The following is a 17,170-nucleotide window of genomic DNA, read 5'->3' as shown; positions in this document are numbered from 1 at the left end:
AAAACAAAAGCAAAACAAAAAACAGAAGCTTTTGTCAAATTGGCACTTAATCTGGAATCGATGTAGGAAAAATCAACAGTTGCTGACGTTAGGAACTGACTTATATTTTCCAAAACCGCACACATGTAGCACTTGTGTACTTCAGTTTAATCAGTGCATGTTCCTAAAACACGATGATTGGCTACGACTTCGTGCCTCATATTGGTAAAATGTGTCAAATATGTTCTGAATCGTCCTAAAGGGGCTCAATGCTAGATAAAGCTTGCACCGCTGATCTAATATTTACACCCTATCCGTGGATCTTTCGACCCGATATTCAGTACTATGCGAAATGTGACTCGATATTCAGTTTACTGTACAAAATGTGACTCATTCAGTTATACTGTACAATATGTGACTCGGAATTCAGTTAACTATACACATTGTGACTTGATATTCACTTTTACGATACAAAATGTTGTGTCGTAATAGCACCAGGTTATTGCAAAGTCATTTAGTGAAACTTGAAAAACACGACGCAGGCCACACAGCGTGTGTAATGGATGTTAAAGTGAAAATCCCTCACCTGTGAACGTCACCGCTATTGTAAACAGCTGATTAATAACCCGCTTTGAGTTAAAATAATGGTCCGTGTCAGCTGAGAGTGAGTGCAAATAATTAATAGTGTATTGCTTCGGTACCTTGCTACGTTGAGTCGGTTATTGATGTTCCCAATGTTCATACGTGTGAATGCCTAACTTTGCATTGTTGAAAATACTGAGCTGCAATATAAAACATGCAAAGTTGATATTTTGTTTTTTTTGTGGATTACATTTTAATGAAAAAAGTTTGAAAAATTTTTTGTAAAATGCATAAAAAAGCCCAACTTCTTAAAACTCACAACTAAAATTTATTTAAAGATATACTTTGTAATATTCATAATAGACATCTTTTGTAAAGGTTAGTACATGCAATTTAGTAATAGAGCAGTTTTTATGTCTGAACTTATTAGGTAAAAGAACTAGAATGACTGATCGGGGCTAAATAATGGTGTTAGGTAGTTATTATAAGTAATACAGTAGATTATCGATAAAAAAAATATAAAGTGGAGGATGTGGACAACAAATACAACCTCTAGTATTTGTATACCTTTAACTATTTGATGCAACTTTTGAGTAGCCCATTTGAAAAATGAAAACGATTAAATACAATATTCGCTCAGCTATGGTTTTGTTGAGGGACCTTCAACAGCATCGCTCTATTTGTTTGATGACGTTTTGAAAGTCCTACCACCAAGGTATTTTCTGGCTTTAGCTTCAACCCCTACAAAACGTGTAGGTTTTCGCAGCTCTTGCTCTTCGAGTCCCTCGCCCACACTTTGCTGAGCAACCCCTTGACCTTGAGCGAGGCTGAGGTTCGTTGACCCCGGTACTTCCTGAACCCAGGGCCGCCACTCATGGGGGAGCGACTCCTTCGCCTCGCGTAGTGAGTCTCCGGAGGGTTGTCCAGCTTGAGACGGATCTGTGTTAGAATCCCGACCAGGAGTTCGTCCACGTTGTGATTGATGCCGACCGAGGTCTCGATAAACTTACAGTCGTAAGCTGTCGCCATCAGCTTCCCATCTGGAAAATAAACTGATGCAATGGAATAGTTATCAGGAAAAAAGGTTTTTAGGATAAACCACCTCTTAAGTTCTAGCTCTTTAAAAACAGAATTTTCATTCCTTCCGGATCTAAAACGATTAAGTAGTTTGTAGTTTGCCATTCAATCAAACTACGACGCAATTGATTCTTCGGATTCACGTCATTAGACGCTTTTAACACGTTCACTACCGAGCGACGCACATTTGCGTCAGTCCGGTCAATCCTACAGACCAAAAGGAATGATCATGACGTTGCTTACAGACCAAGTGATATAGGAATAACATTGCTGACAGACCAAAAGAGAAATATTGTTTAAATGGACTAATTGACTTCATATTAACCTTAAGTGAATTAGTAAGCAATAAATATTGTTTTTATTTATCGTTTTGAGAAAATTTTAAAACGCCGCATATACGCGTCGGTCTGTCTATTTAACGAAATCCAGTTAAAAAGATTACATTTTCGTTTCAATAGACCAGGCGACGCACGTAAGCGTCGTTGTAAATTTTATTGTTTCAAGCTTTTACACAAACAAATAAAGAAACTCCACTAAACACTAGTAAAACTGCTAAGGTTATAACGTTTACATCTGTTTCTGTGATGTCGCGGAATACACAATGTAAACAACAATGTTGCGAACTGTTGTGTGACGTAACCAATCGTCATATCCACAGACCAAGCGACTCACATTTGCGGCAGATATCCCTCTAGACCGATACGATAAAATCAGGGGATTTAAATAGACCGTTGCTAAGAAATACGCTGATTAATAACATTGAACACCGACGCAACTGTGCGTCGTTAGTATATTTCAATGTGACCAGCTGACGCAAATATGCGTCGGTGGTCTATTGTGAGAAACGAGTCGACGCACAATTGCGTCACTGGTCTATGCGAACGTAAATTCCATATAATTGTGGTAGCGAACGTGTTAAAATCAACGCTTCAAACAGGTTCCAGGTATTTCATACATGTGTTAGGCTGAACCGAAAACTGTTATACATACAGGTACATGTACCAGATGATTTCCGTTTTCAAAACCAGGCACATTTCTTCAGGAAATACCCCATTTGGGATAGTTTGATCACAAATAACTTTAGGATAACACATAATTTATCACAAATTTTCAATGAGCAATTATATTATCAAAAATAGCATTTAAAATTGCATCTTTCAAAGCAATTTGTACACGTAATAATAAAATGGCATGTAGCCTTGGTAGCAGAATCTGCTTACGAAATTGACGCTAAGTTAAATTTTTCTTTAAAATTATTTATTGATTTGGGAATATTTTTATCATTCCGAGATTGGTCGCCGACCTATAAATGGATCAGTGTATATTCAATAAACATTCATGTAGACTTAATAATTCATGTACTTTATTTACACGACTCACAATAATACTGAAGCATCGTCTGAATCCGATGTGTAAAGAGCATGTCGTAAGAGGGAAGAGAGGGATCGTTAATCATGTAATTAGTAGAGGAGTTGAGACTTCTCCGGGAAACATTCTCCTAACACAGCCTCAAGCTCCAGTGAACATATCGCACTTGTTACAAATCAGTTTCATTAAGTGCGAACTAAATTTAATTAGGCTATAGCATCGACATTTGTCCGGAGTATTTTTTTGAAAACACTAAAGTTAAACCAAATATGTTTTATCAGCTTAAAAGAAAGGGAAAACTTCATATAAGAGTATAGTAATACTTTGATAAAGGTACCCTGCACTTTCGATAAAAGTTAATGATTATCATATGACCTTTTCGGGGAGGAAGATTACAAAATTTCGAGACAGTTCTCCTTGCCCAAAAGCCTTGAAGTTTATGTGTTAACATGAAAGTCATACATAGATGGTTGTCGAGAGTTGAACCCGAACCGTAAGAGAGAAGAAACCCAGCAATATTGAACCAGCTTGCCAGCTTGCTTGGTTTACTAACGAGATTACCAACAAAGTATCTATTACAATTCGTATTCTTAAAAAGGGGCAAACTTCTTACAAGGTTCTGGCAAACTAATTCGTTCTTGAAGACCTCAGAATTTAGCCTAAACAAGTCATGTTCATATGCAAAAACCATGCTTATACCAACCAAACGGTTTGGTTAAGTTGCAGGCCTCATATGGTTGATGAATGATAGGTACGATAATGTCAGGTTTAGTAAGTAAATTTCCTTTGCCTCGATAGTGTTCTAGGCCTGATAAGTTTTAATTAACTCAATTGTTTGTACATAACGTTCAGTAAGTTTCTACAGTAAAACTTAATACATGTACTGAATTTTGACAACATCCTTTATAATTCACCTTGCGTGGAGACGACACGGCTGCGTACAAGATCCGTCTTGTTTGCGACCAGAATCACAGCCTTGGTCCTGATGGCGTCGTTCTTCCACAGGGTCTGCAGCATCTGTTCTGCCTGTTGGAAGCTGCCACGGTCAGCTGTGGAGTAGACGACACAGTAGGCGTGAGGTGAGGTGTAATTGGACAGGCAGTCCTCGGGCTGAAACAACCAAAAAAACCTTGAAACTGGTCAGCGGAATAGTGAACAGGAAGATAGCTGAACTCAAGATAACGTATTGGTTATGTTAGTTAATCAAGTTGTTTGGATTGTAGTTTGACCCAAAGATGAATTGCTACAACGCACCCGAAACGTCGGTTAGTCTTTTCACCAGTTAGTTGACTCGGTCATTAAAAGTTTACTTAGACCATAGAAGCCTACTTTATAGTTTATGAACTCGAAATATGTCATTGCATTCTGTTTTAGATACTCCTCATATTACATACCATCTACCCAGGCTAACAATTAATTGGTTATATTTAATGAGAGACGTGGTTAGCCGTTCGATCAGTGTATGGATGAAAATAAGTCTTGACAACCTTAAGGAAAGAAGGTTATTTTCGGCAATTACTATTTGTTTAGTGAAATCGTCACGTAAACTTGAACTGCCATACATAGACTGTTCGAAGCAAAAATGTGTCTTTTATCTGGTCAGAAAGTTTTATCCTATGAATACGCTGCTGGAATATATATAAAGCATAACATCTCTAAAAATTTGTGTCCGTTTTATGTGCAAGTGTATTCCACCCTCTATCAAATATGTACCGAGAAAAAGTGTAGCTAAATGTAAGCTCAATGAGTTTTGCGTTACACACACAGAGAGTTTAACCTAAAACCTGTAAGCCTCATTACCTGAAAATCTTGATAAAAAAATGTTAAATAAAAATGTTGCAATTCGTATAACAGTATACCCCAGGACCTTTTGGAAACATGTTTCATATAGAAATGTCACCTCAATTCAACTTGTGGCTGTTCTTCTCTTTCAAGTTTGGTCACGTCCGCGTTGCTCCCTAACTGCGAGGGACGACGAGGTTAGTAAGTTAGTAAGGGGTGTGATAGGAAGGGGAGAGGAACACATCTGTCTGAAGAATTTTAAAGAAAAAATCTAATTTGCTGTAACAAACTAAAGTAAAAGTAACACACCATTTTTAACGAAAATAGAATGTGTTTTTGATATTTTGTAAGTAATGATACACTTTATTAAATTATATACAGAATATTAGTAATTTAGTGCGCTTTTACACCATTGGGTATTTTTGTGTATCTTTGTAAGGGAACACAACAATTTCTGCTAGTTAATATTTTGTTGGATAGGATAATTAATCGATAGGCCAATGACTAGGGTCCAGAATTAATCCCGCCCGCATGTACCAGATAACAACCATATTCCTTTTAATCCAAGCAAGATTCTTACCACGATATTAGTCAAAACCTCACTGAAAAGATTCTTTTATTGTGTACAAGTCTCTTTTGTCAATAGATTTATCACTGAGATAAACTGAAATCTTAGTAAATGCTTGACTGTAATGAAACCTTTTAACTGATAAATTATGTCACGTTAACAAAATTACAAATGAATTTACAATATCAAAGACGATTGAATGTATATTTGTTGATGCAATACATGGGTTAGAGTTATAGCAAACTATTAGTTTTTCTACAACTTCGGGAGTTCCTACGTGACATTGTAGCCTGTCCGTTGATTAATTTAGAATGATACTGGTTTAAATCTCCTAATAAATTTCCAGTTTTATCAAGCTAAGCCATACCGTATTCTCCTCCAACAGTAAAGTATTACAGTTCCATTTTGCAGAGGAAATTGGGTCCTTCTCCGGGGGGTCTTTGTTCTTAAGAACGACATTCATGCAAAACGCAGGTGTCTTATATAATATATACTGGCGACATTTCGGATATGAAAGTTTGTTAAAACACCCTTGAAACTCGTAATGTTTAAACAGTTTTCAAAATGTAATTTTATAAATTTGAAAGTGTATATGTATAAAATCGTTCATTTTATGCATACTTAAAATAAGTAACGAAGGTATATAAAATGTTATTTTTCTGAAGGGTAGATTGATGTTGTTATAGTGTAGTTTGGTACTACTATAACTTCGTTTTTATTTTTAAAATCGGAAAGGTTGGTTATAAGATTACACAATTTGTATTTTAGCATTACAATTATTTATTGTTCACTTTTTTCTAAACGAACAAGAAAAAGAATAGACGACATTAAAATACATATTATATTAAAATTTTTCAGTATCTTTTATGTTTATTTTATATGTCTGTTTGGTTCTAAACACTTTTATTTGTTTTAAAAAGGACATACCTGCGAATACAAATTTAAAATATTTTGAGTACATAGTTAAGTTTGTAATATAAATACACATAGAACTAGGGGCTTGTAGGGGCAATAGCCCCTATATATATATAATATATTCTAATAATTATTTTGTACAAATTATTTGTCTCATGGGTTACCGCACCCTACCTTGAATAATCGTTTAAATTTTTTGTATACAGTTTTTTTAATAATCTCTAATAATTATCACATACCTACATAATTCATTTTTATGTCTGCTCTGTTTAGGATAAAAATTCAAAAGGACTCTTCATGTGGTGTGTTTATAACATAAATTTTCTAATCATAATACAACAAAAGAACATTTTTCAATAATAATTTTCATGACTATTAATTAAATATATATACATTTCTTTGAATATAGACAAATTCACTTAGAAAAACACAACGCATAGAGATAATGTCATTTTCCAAGTTAAGTTTGTAATATAAATACACATAGAATAATACATAATTAGCAATGTACAAATCTAACAACTACCCTAACACATAGAAAAAAATTAACGACTAAACTTCCCTTCTAAATTGAATCAATAATATAAAAATGCTAAAACACTTTTTCCTAAAACTCGTACAATATAACTCAGCTAGTCCGACATCTGATCCAGCACGCTAAATTACTCTGCATTGGCAATAGGATTATTACATTGAAACACTGTAGGTACATTCTGCTGTTGATGTACGTATTTAATAATAAATAAACTAATAATAACCCTTTAAACCCCCTTATTTTAGTGTCTTTTTGCGAATTCTCAGTAAAGACAAGTAACATAACCACCAGTTCCAATCACCTAAGCAGGTGTTGTTTGCGTTACTAAATACCGGTAAAAGTAAAATTATTTTATATGGAGTTTAGTAATCTGACGTTTTTGGTAACATAGCATTGCTTAAGTCCCAACCATTAATTATACACCCCCAAAAAGTATGATTTTGAATGACCCGAAATCAACAACCAAAGAAACACATATGATTGTGTTTAAGAATGCAACTCACCGACATCTCTGAGGAAGGGTGATCTATAAAGGTGAGCTCAGATTCTTCACCGTCCAACAGAACTGAAACTGACTTCTCTCCATACTCGTCATCTGAAAACAACATGCATTAAAACACTTCTACAATACATAATTTATTCAACTTAAACTTATTCATTGTTACTGAGTCTATTGCAAAATTATAAATCCTATAATTTGAGTCGTTAAATATACTGTATATAAACATGATATGTATATTCTTAACACTTTTGCAAAACCACAAAATTCTTCTTGTACTTAAAGCTATTTTATATGAAATTTTTCTCAAAACACTATAACTTCTTTTCTATCCTTAAAGTTGTAGCTGTGAAGTCGAAAAAGTAAATAGTAAAGCTATATTTTCATGTTAACAATAAAATATGCAAGGTGAAAAACTGTTTCAATAGGCTAGTGAAAATATATTTCACACATAGCAAATCAAATAATTTTGTCTCGAATTAAAATACTTCAGTTTTAATTTAACGTGCAGATTTTTTTCTAGTAATATCAAAACGTACGTGTATTCTTCCTTTACTACCGCTGATTTTATTAAGAAGGAATATTGTCGTTTCACACCATTCTAACAAATACAATTAAGTACAATTTATCACAATGGTAGAGTATTTCACATCCTACTTCAGTAGGCCTGTACCATTTAGACTTCCCATCTATATGGACCAGCTGTAGCCAATTTTTTTTATTAAAAAAGAATATAGTTTTGTGAGCCAGTCACAGAATGTGCTAGTGTCTAAAATTATATTTTATACCTCATTTTTGTTGGTGACCAGGTTGAAGGGTCATAATAGGTGCTACAACTCATCATAAGTCATTCCCTAAGTTTGACTTGGTTAAAATATTGTGTATTCGGCAGAATTTAGTACTTTAGATCAGCACAATCTGTAGGTGGCTCACATTAACTACAACGATTTTGATGAAAAAGCTGGCTACAAATTTAACATGGGGATAGAATGTCTAAAAGCTTCAGTAGGCATGTAAAAATGTTCAATTTGATTGAATTTAGAAGTATCTAACATTATTTATGGATATAACATGTATGTCAGGTGTATATGAGGGGGTGCTTGTAGTGTGTTCACCTTCGACAGACGAACCTATAGATGTGTCGTAGGCGTGCAGGTACTCTGACGTCATGAACTGGCTGATGAGTGACGACTTGCCGACCCCTGCGGACCCTAGCATGACCACGCGGAAGGGTGCCGTGATCCCTGGACAGGAGGCGCAGGAGCTCTCTCTGGACGAGGCGAGGGAGGTTGTAGCAGAGGTGCGGGCAGACCCGGGGTACGAGCCTCCTACCACAGCACCTCCTGTCGTCAGGTGCTCCGTGCTGGAACAAATACAATATATTCAATGCCACGCATTCACATTCTAATACGTGGGCTCTAGCCCGAAACAGTTTTAATCATCACTAAAGGTTAGGCTTTGAAGATAGCGGCAGAATTACATAAAAACATTGGTGATTGGTAGGATTTGAACCCAGGACCTCGGGGACTAAAGTCCTGCACTCTGACACTAGACCAGCTGCCCCCCTCCCCAAAAAAAGCAAATTGAGTGTTGGAATATTTTTACTTTTTGATCAGACTGTACTTTTTGAGTGTTGGTGATACCATAGATAAAACATACTGATACTAAACAAATATAAAAAATAGTCTTCCAACCTTTTACACATATAGACTTCTACTAACTAGAGACTATACAAACGTACAGGAAAAGAACGTGCAGTTCATTTTGTTCTAAATAAAAATTTAGATCGGAACAGATCATGAAGTTGGGAGAATAAGGTTAAAAGATGAATAGGGAAGGATTCTAGATTTATTTTCAGTATAAAATAAGAAGTATAACTTTGTTGGTTTGAGAGCATAGGGTGGAGCGATGATTTTAGTTGTTGCAAGATAATTGAACCAATTATTAAATTAAATGTTACTGGCCCTGAATAAATCATAAATGAAAATGGAAGATCATCGTGATATACAAGGCGTGATAGTGTTTATAACAACGATATGGTTAGCTTTTATGTATTATAATTCATTATAATGCCTAATTCATTACCTCATGTTACGGTATGTTCCCAGCTCATTTTTTAAGGAAAAATTGAAGAGATTTTAAAATATAATTAAAAAAGTTGTTAATGATGTACAGTATTATATTATATGAGTATCATACCTCCCTGATGCATTTTAGAACTTGAGGAAGGTATCTAGTACGTACAATTGCTACCGTTATAGTTAGACAGTTATGCAATTTTTACAGAGAACTTCTTGGTATGAACTCAAATCTCCATATGAACTAAGGAAGATACTAAAAATTCGTTCACTCCAAATAATATGCTACTTAGAAAATATTACTACTTTCATTCTAAACGTATGAACTAATTTTCCCGTAAACTATTCCCATGAATTTTTATCTAGAGAACGAGACGTTAACTGTACAGCAAATTATTTGTTACAGAAATTATTGCAAATGTTTAATAATATTCCGGTAACAATTTTGACATTTTATGTGACCCAACCCTAATAGTTTTGTAAAATTGAGAAAGAAAAGCTAGCGAGGTTGATATGTAATCTTTACTGACAAAGTTTCAGATGACACAGTGGTTTGTTTACAAGGTATTGATTCCCAAACTTTACTCGGCTGACGGTTATTTGAGCATAATTATAGTGAGGCGGATTGGCGGCAGTGACACTAAGTTTCCTTTCATAAAAACCCAATATTGAATGTCACCTACACAAATGCAATGGAATTCGCGTATGTATTCATCACTTTTAACATAATTAGAAAACAGAGAACAAAATATTAACTACTATAACAACTGTAGAGTAATTTTGCTCTGATATTGGGATAGGCAAACATATTTTATGGGCAGATGCTTGTATGTAGGCCTAGTATTCCACCAGTCTACATACAATTAGCACAAATTGTATGTGAGGATAATTGCTTGAAAGTCTTAAATATTAGACGAAATCCCAACATTTGTTTGAATTGTACCTGTGGTGCGTAAATTTTTACAACAGCTTAGGTTTGACTATTGAATTTCGTTCATTTTTCAACCACAGCCTGGGTCATTTATTTTTAGAGTAGGCCTTAGTATCGACAATGGATCAGAGAACAGTGATTTACACATCATTCGTTTCAAACTAAGCCTCAGGCGGTGTATTTTAGAAGCATTAGTATTGACAAGCGACCAGGGATTAAGGGAATACAATGATTCACACATTAATGATTTGCAAACCCAACATAGTTGCTTTTGGAATAGGAACCATTGAACAGTTTAGATAACACTATTGTTTGTATAGCCCTAAGGACTTTCGACCCAAAATCAAATGATAATTTTTAGAGGTGGTATTGATTAACAACGGTCCAGAAAACAATAAATTACACTTTATTGGTTCCCAAACTTGGAGCGGTTGATATATTTTAGGGTAGACTGCTCAGTGATCAATGAATTAACCCGTATTAGTTCTCAAACCCGCCTCAGTTGTTTTAAAGTAGGCTTCAGTATTGAAAACGAAACGGAGAGTAGGCCTACAGTTGTTTGTTTACACCATATTGATTCTCCACCAAACCTCAAATGATATATTATTAGAGTAGGCTGTAGTATTGGCAACGGTTTGGTTCCCAATTATTGGATCTGTGCTCAGTATTGGATCTGTACCACCATGGGAGCCCGCAGGATTTGGATCAGGGGAGTGAAATAGACAACGAACATCTGTGGGGAAGGGGGGGGGGGGGGTAAATTTCTGAAATGATAGTCTGTATTTTTATGCTATATTTCGCAACTCATAGAAGCAACCATAAAAAATAGTATATTATACATCAATTATAAGTCATAGTTTTTTATGCCAGTGTTAAAATTAATAACAGTTGAATAAAGCATATAACAATCAAGAAAGTTGATGTTTTGTTTTCAGAACTGTTTTGTTTAAAGTATAAGAATTGTACATTTGTGAGTCAATAACTTGATTTAAACGTCAATTGATAAGACATTTTTAGAAACAACGTTATGAAACACACTTTGCAATTTATAATTATTAAAAGTGATTACTCAACATTTTAGGTATTACATCTATTTCCTATTTTTAAACCAGGGAGTGCAAGTGCACCCCTTGCACCCCCCTATGGGCACCCAAGACCATAACACAGAACGTATCTTAGAGTAGGCTTTGCTATTGACAATGTAACCGAGACCAAAGTGATTTACACCTTTTTATTTTGAACCTAGTATAGATTTTTTCAGTATTAAAACCATATGGATAAGACAACACATTTGCTAGTTAACACAGTATTAAATGCTCAACCACAACTTCGATTTGTATTTTAGAGAAAGATTTAATATTGTTAGTGGTTATATTAGAGCCCAGATTGATTTAAGCCGTATTGGTTTCATCCTTGCAATGTTTAAGCATCAGTGGATCAAAAATGTAAATACAACCTACAAACAAACCAGCCATAATAATTTTGTCATAAACCAACATTTAATTGAACATTTTTAGTTGATTAAACACTGCACAAGAACCTGACAATAGAGTTAAAAACCAATAGCATTAAATTCAGTGTTGTCAAACATTTGATATAGGTTTAATTCCGAACCATTTAACTTTGTTTAATCTAACGAACAACTGAAAGTGATATTGATTCAGCAATCAACTCCGACAATCCATCTATTAAAGTAGTGTTAGTGGTTGAAGCTTTTAAATTGACAAGTCAGTTTATATACTCGTTTGTTTGCTGGTTTATTTACTAATCCTAAATGTAACTACCGGTTCATTTAAGAATTGATGGTTATGGTTAAGTGTCATAGTAATGAATAAGAGATTTATTTTTTACAAATTAAATATCAATGAACTTAAAAGTTGCTACATATCAATTGCTATTTAGGAAAAAAACATTTCAAACTTTGATTAGAATTATATTAATTTGCAGTTACCAAAATGAGATTTGATTTTCACATTTTAGGTTAGACTGGAGGATGAATATTGAATACGATGTAATCTGTAAAATTCGTCTTATATTTGGGTATTTACTCAGGGGAGGTATAGAAGAGGCTACGATGACAGCTGAGGGCTTCTTATTAGCTGAGGGAACGCCATTTCCCTAACAAAACGGATGATAGACAACGGCCTCGGTGGTCTAACGGTTAGCGTGCCGGGCTAATATATTGTAGGTCCCGGGTTCGAATCCCACTGGTAGCATTAACTTTTTGTCCAAGATTTTTTTTATTATCAGCAAGTTTGGTTGGTTTAGTTTGGTTATTACAGTTTAATTTTATTATTAAGTCATTATAAAATTTTAATTGAGCAATTTCTAGTTTTATTCAATAAACAGAATTATTTTTCCGATTACTAAACTTTTGTTATATTATTTCTTTATCAGCAAGTTTGGTTAGTTCGGTTAGGTTATGATAGTTTAATTTTATAATTAAAAAATAATAAAATTGAATTTTAGGCATTTATAATTTTATTTTATGAACAGAATTATTTTTGCGATTAGTAAACCTTCATTGCCAAAGTGCTCTCTACTACAGCGCTGTTCATGGAGGAATTTTGAACTAAATGCCTCATTTGTACCTCCCCTAAGTCAGACCCTTATATTTGTTTAATTTGGAATATTACCTAGAAGCATTTGAAGTCAACATAGATTAACTAAACTCACATCTAGTTTCTCTTTTCCAGTTGTCAGTAGCATTTTAAATGTAATTAAGTTATCTAGAATTGTCAAATGAAGAAAAACATCGAATACCCACAATGTCATTATTAGTCGTAAATACCTACTCGCCTGTTAATTTATGATTATTGTGATTTTTTTATTTTTTTAGTAAATTTATTCATTTCTAGAAGGCGTGTTTCTCTATTAGGTAAATGTTATTTTTTGCTCTTTTTAATTAAATATTTCACTCATCTTCATGTCACTTATCACTCCACTAATTAAATGCAAAATCGGACCAAAGCTGCAACATGCCAATAAACCTACAACCCTTTTCGAACAGCTTGTGAAAAATTTAATAAATAAAACATGATTAAGCACCAATGATTAATTTGAAGGAAGTTCAAAAGTAATAGAATTTTTTTCAGATTTCTCGGTTAGCATAAGCTGGTAGTAGTATGCTATAGCAGCTTTGCTTTTAAATAACACTTTCAACACAATAGCAAACAAAGTTAACTGCACGATGCTATTAAGAACGTAGGTAAACACAGTATAAAACAAACACAATTCTTACAGGTTCCACAAAAGAGTCAAGCCATTGTTGTTACCGGTTGAAAAGATAGGTCTAAGTAGATTTCTCTGATTTCAATTCACCAACTAACCATTTAAATGCAGCCCATAATTTTTAAAATTCACCAGTCAGAATGTTAACACACATACCTATGACTGGAGTTGCTGCTGGCGACGCTGTTGTTACTTCTTGACCGACGGCTCTTTAGAGAGTCCCCGCGATTGACCACTCCCTTGCCGGTGATGCTGAAGTGTCTCAGGCGGTAGTACTCCTCCTCGACGCCGGTGTTAGGCATGGAGGCGACCCTCGACCGCTGCTGGGGCAGGCACAGGTAGTTGGGGCGGTGACGAGAGGCGCCTGGAGGTTGGATGTTGGAGCGAGACCCGGGCGTCTTGACCGACTGGGACCTGCTGTGGTGCGGGCTGCAGTATCTGTAACGAAAATGGGTTAAAACTTCATAGTTATAAAAATCAACTCAAAAAATGCATTTATAGATAGATTCAATGAATGTTCTAGTTACAAAAAAACACTTTGTGCACTGTGTACTTCACGCCGCAATATTTTGACTCTACCTATGTACATTGATAGTTGGTCAATTAGTCACACTTAAACTGATTACGAAGAAGTAAATAAACTAATGTCTCTGGATTGTAAATTACGAAGCGTAGAACATTAGGAACTGTCAAAATAATAGTTTACACGACAAGTAGCTTCAAAGTAAAAATACGTGACGGAAACGATGTAAAAATGGATGACAAATTCCTTGAAACGTAATATATACCAATATATTAGGCCTAATCTATTGAATTAAGAATAAATAGTTATAATCCTACTATTATTCAAAGATTTCTATGTAAGTTGAGGGAAGAGATGTACTAGTCGTTTTAAAATACTAAAAGAACAAGCAGTTTTATAAACCAGAAATTCAACAGTTAATTCATTAAAAAAATAAATATTACTAAATGAAGTATAATAAAATGAAATATTGGTTACTCTAACATGTATTAATAATATCCGTTAACATTGTATTATTAAAATGGAATATGAAAGATGATTCGCGTAAAGTTAAAAATTTTACCGTCGAGTGTTCTGTCCCAGTTTGACGTTACATTAATTGCAGAGGACAATAAAAGGAAAAGGGTCGTTTGCTGCCAGATTGTCAGCGTTTTTATTCAACTTACACTTTTCTTTTATATGCTTCACTGAGCAGTTTTTAGCAGTATCATTTTCATGTCATAATTACTCTCAAAGTTAGATCACAGTTAAATAGCTTGCATGAAAAAAGTTCTGTGATAAACTACACTGACTAAATATAGTTGTAAAGCAAGACATATCTTACTTCAGCCCAGAGTCGTGCATCTGTTGTATCGTGATGTTGTTGGTGACATCCAGTAGTTGTTTGAAGTCGTTGTCCATCCTCTTGCTCGGTCGTCTCTCGGACTCCGAGTGTTCCTGACTGATGCTCTCGGATCCAGAGAACTCTGGAGAGTTTCCGGTGACCGAAGCCTGTTGCACCACGATGGTCGCTGGAGTCCCTCGTATCGTCGGTTCCGGAGTAGGAGTCGGCGTCGCCTTACACGAGTCGTTAGAAGCATCCTTTTCCGTTTTCAGCTTTTTACTAACAGACGGAGATTTATCTTTTTCTCTTTCCTTTTCTTTTTCCTCGTGAATGTCCGGGAAGGTAAATATAGTTTCAGTCTTGGGTGGAGGTGATCTTGTTGGTTGGTACACAGATTGTATCGCAGTGGGAGAGTCAGGTATTGGTGGTGAGGCAGTAACTGCTGTAGGGTCTTCTTCACTCTCAATAGTCATCTGTTCTGCAGCAAACCCTGAGGAGTTTCTTCCGTGTTTTCTCCCCCTCGGTTCATCTTCAAAGTTATTCTTCGCGTACCTTTTGGAAAGCATCTTCAGTCTTTTGTTGGCGGATAGGTTGTTTTTGTTCTGAGGTAAGTTGGCTTGGCGCATCTTGATGTTGTACCACTCCACGGCAGGGTCTGTGGACTGCAGGATGGGCAAGGAGGTTTCCTCTACGATGGTCTTGGTGTTTTCCACAGGTATCTTGGTGTGCTGAAGCAGTATCATGTTCGTATCATCTTCCTCCTCGACTCCTTGGAAGATGAGTTTGACCTCCTCACATGGCTTGGGCTGCTCCTCGGTGCTGGACGCTGAGAAGAACTCGTCTTCCTTCTCCACAGAGGACCCAGGGGTGTTGCACGGACCCAGCATGTCCTCCAGCAGGTTGGTAGTGATCCTCATCATGTCCTCTGGTGGATGGTCAAAGCTGTCTTCCGTCTCCCCGCTATCGGTTACGGTTACCATGGTGATCACTGTGTTGGACGAGTCCGTGCTCGTGTTGTTGAAGTTGGTCCCGACGGACTCCACGGACACGGACCCACTGCCCATCAGCACGACCTATAAACAATTATTATGGATTATTACGACAGATTGGCGAGTCGTTTGTAAATAGAAAGTGTTCGTACAGTAAAGGTTATTCAGTAAAGTTCTTAAGCTAGTTTCTTTAAATACATAAATGCAAAAACATGTCATGATAATGAGACACTGGTAATTATGCAAATGTGTAAGTGTAACATACGACATAGCTTTATGAACTTTGAATTCTAATGGCGTTTCGAGATTACAATATGATATGTAATGGGTAAGCTCATCCCGAAAATATTGCTGCTCATGTTTTTGATAAAAACACTTAATTGAAGAAATCACCAACTATGTTGAACTTCATGTTGAATTCTCTGAGTGATACTCCCACTATAACTAAAAGATTTAACGTATTTCTGACATTCAGAAGTATGGATTATCGAGGTACCTTGGGCATTGGCGCGGATGAGTTTGGGCATCCAGGTTTGCGGCGATATCCGCCACCCGCGGATTTGAAGTGTAGACGTCGAAGCGCACTGGAGGCGGTGGAGATGAGATCGGTGGTGGACTCGGCGCTGCCAACCGACAGACATGGAGAGCCAGGGGCTGAGTGTGCTGTGGTGGTGATGGCTTGGCCCGACCGCTGCAGCAGTACGGCTGTCCTCTGTTTAGCTACCCCTCCCAGAGACAGACGCCCTAGCCCCTGCAACAAATGTGGTGAGAAGCTAAGTATGACAGACATGGGGAGCCAGGGGCTGAGTGTGCTGTGGTGGTGATGGCTTGGCCCGACCGCTGCAGCAGTACGGCTGTCCTCTGTTTAGCTACCTCTCCCAGAGACAGACGCCCTAGCCCCTGCAACAAATGTGGTGAGAAGCTAAGTATGACAGACATGGGGAGCCAGGGGCTGTGCGTGCTTTAGTGGTGATGGCTTGGCCCGACCGCTGCAGCAGTACGGCTATCCTCTGTACAGGAAAAGACATTTTTACTAATGGATTTTAAAATGAAACCAGAATTGAAAAAATGTAAACATTAGATGTATCCACCCTAAAAATAAAGTAAATTTCATTATATTTCTTATAGGCTTTGGTATCATAATTAGTGCATTCTTACAAGGTTTCATAGTGTTAAAAGAGAGATAAAAATATAGCTCATTATAGTGGATTTTTAGTAAATACTTATTCTTAGTCTTTACAGTAGTTTGTCATCTTCATTAATTAACAGAACCTTGAAGGCTACACAATG

At 36.1% G+C, this 17,170-nt stretch overlaps 1 protein-coding gene across 1 annotated transcript in view; it reads right to left on the bottom strand.

Moving 5' to 3' along the window:
• Positions 1 to 1,302: 1,302 nt before the first annotated feature.
• Positions 1,303 to 17,170, bottom strand: part of LOC129004883 (uncharacterized) — a 66,884-nt gene continuing 51,016 nt past the window's right edge. The window contains exons 6-12 of the mRNA XM_054433577.1: positions 16,377 to 16,631; positions 14,892 to 15,964; positions 13,702 to 13,983; positions 8,421 to 8,668; positions 7,310 to 7,401; positions 3,921 to 4,116; positions 1,303 to 1,601 (exon numbers count right to left, since the gene is read on the bottom strand). Coding sequence (XP_054289552.1) covers positions 1,303 to 1,601; positions 3,921 to 4,116; positions 7,310 to 7,401; positions 8,421 to 8,668; positions 13,702 to 13,983; positions 14,892 to 15,964; positions 16,377 to 16,631 — 2,445 coding nt within the window. The remainder of the gene's footprint in view (positions 1,602 to 3,920; positions 4,117 to 7,309; positions 7,402 to 8,420; positions 8,669 to 13,701; positions 13,984 to 14,891; positions 15,965 to 16,376; positions 16,632 to 17,170) is intronic.

Source organism: Macrosteles quadrilineatus, unplaced genomic scaffold (genome assembly GCF_028750875.1).
Source record: "Macrosteles quadrilineatus isolate MER2022 unplaced genomic scaffold, UCM_ALF_1.0 Scaffold_12__1_contigs__length_5162894, whole genome shotgun sequence".
Taxonomy (NCBI): Eukaryota; Metazoa; Arthropoda; class Insecta; order Hemiptera; family Cicadellidae; genus Macrosteles; species Macrosteles quadrilineatus.
This window is presented reverse-complemented; position numbering and strand designations above follow the sequence as displayed.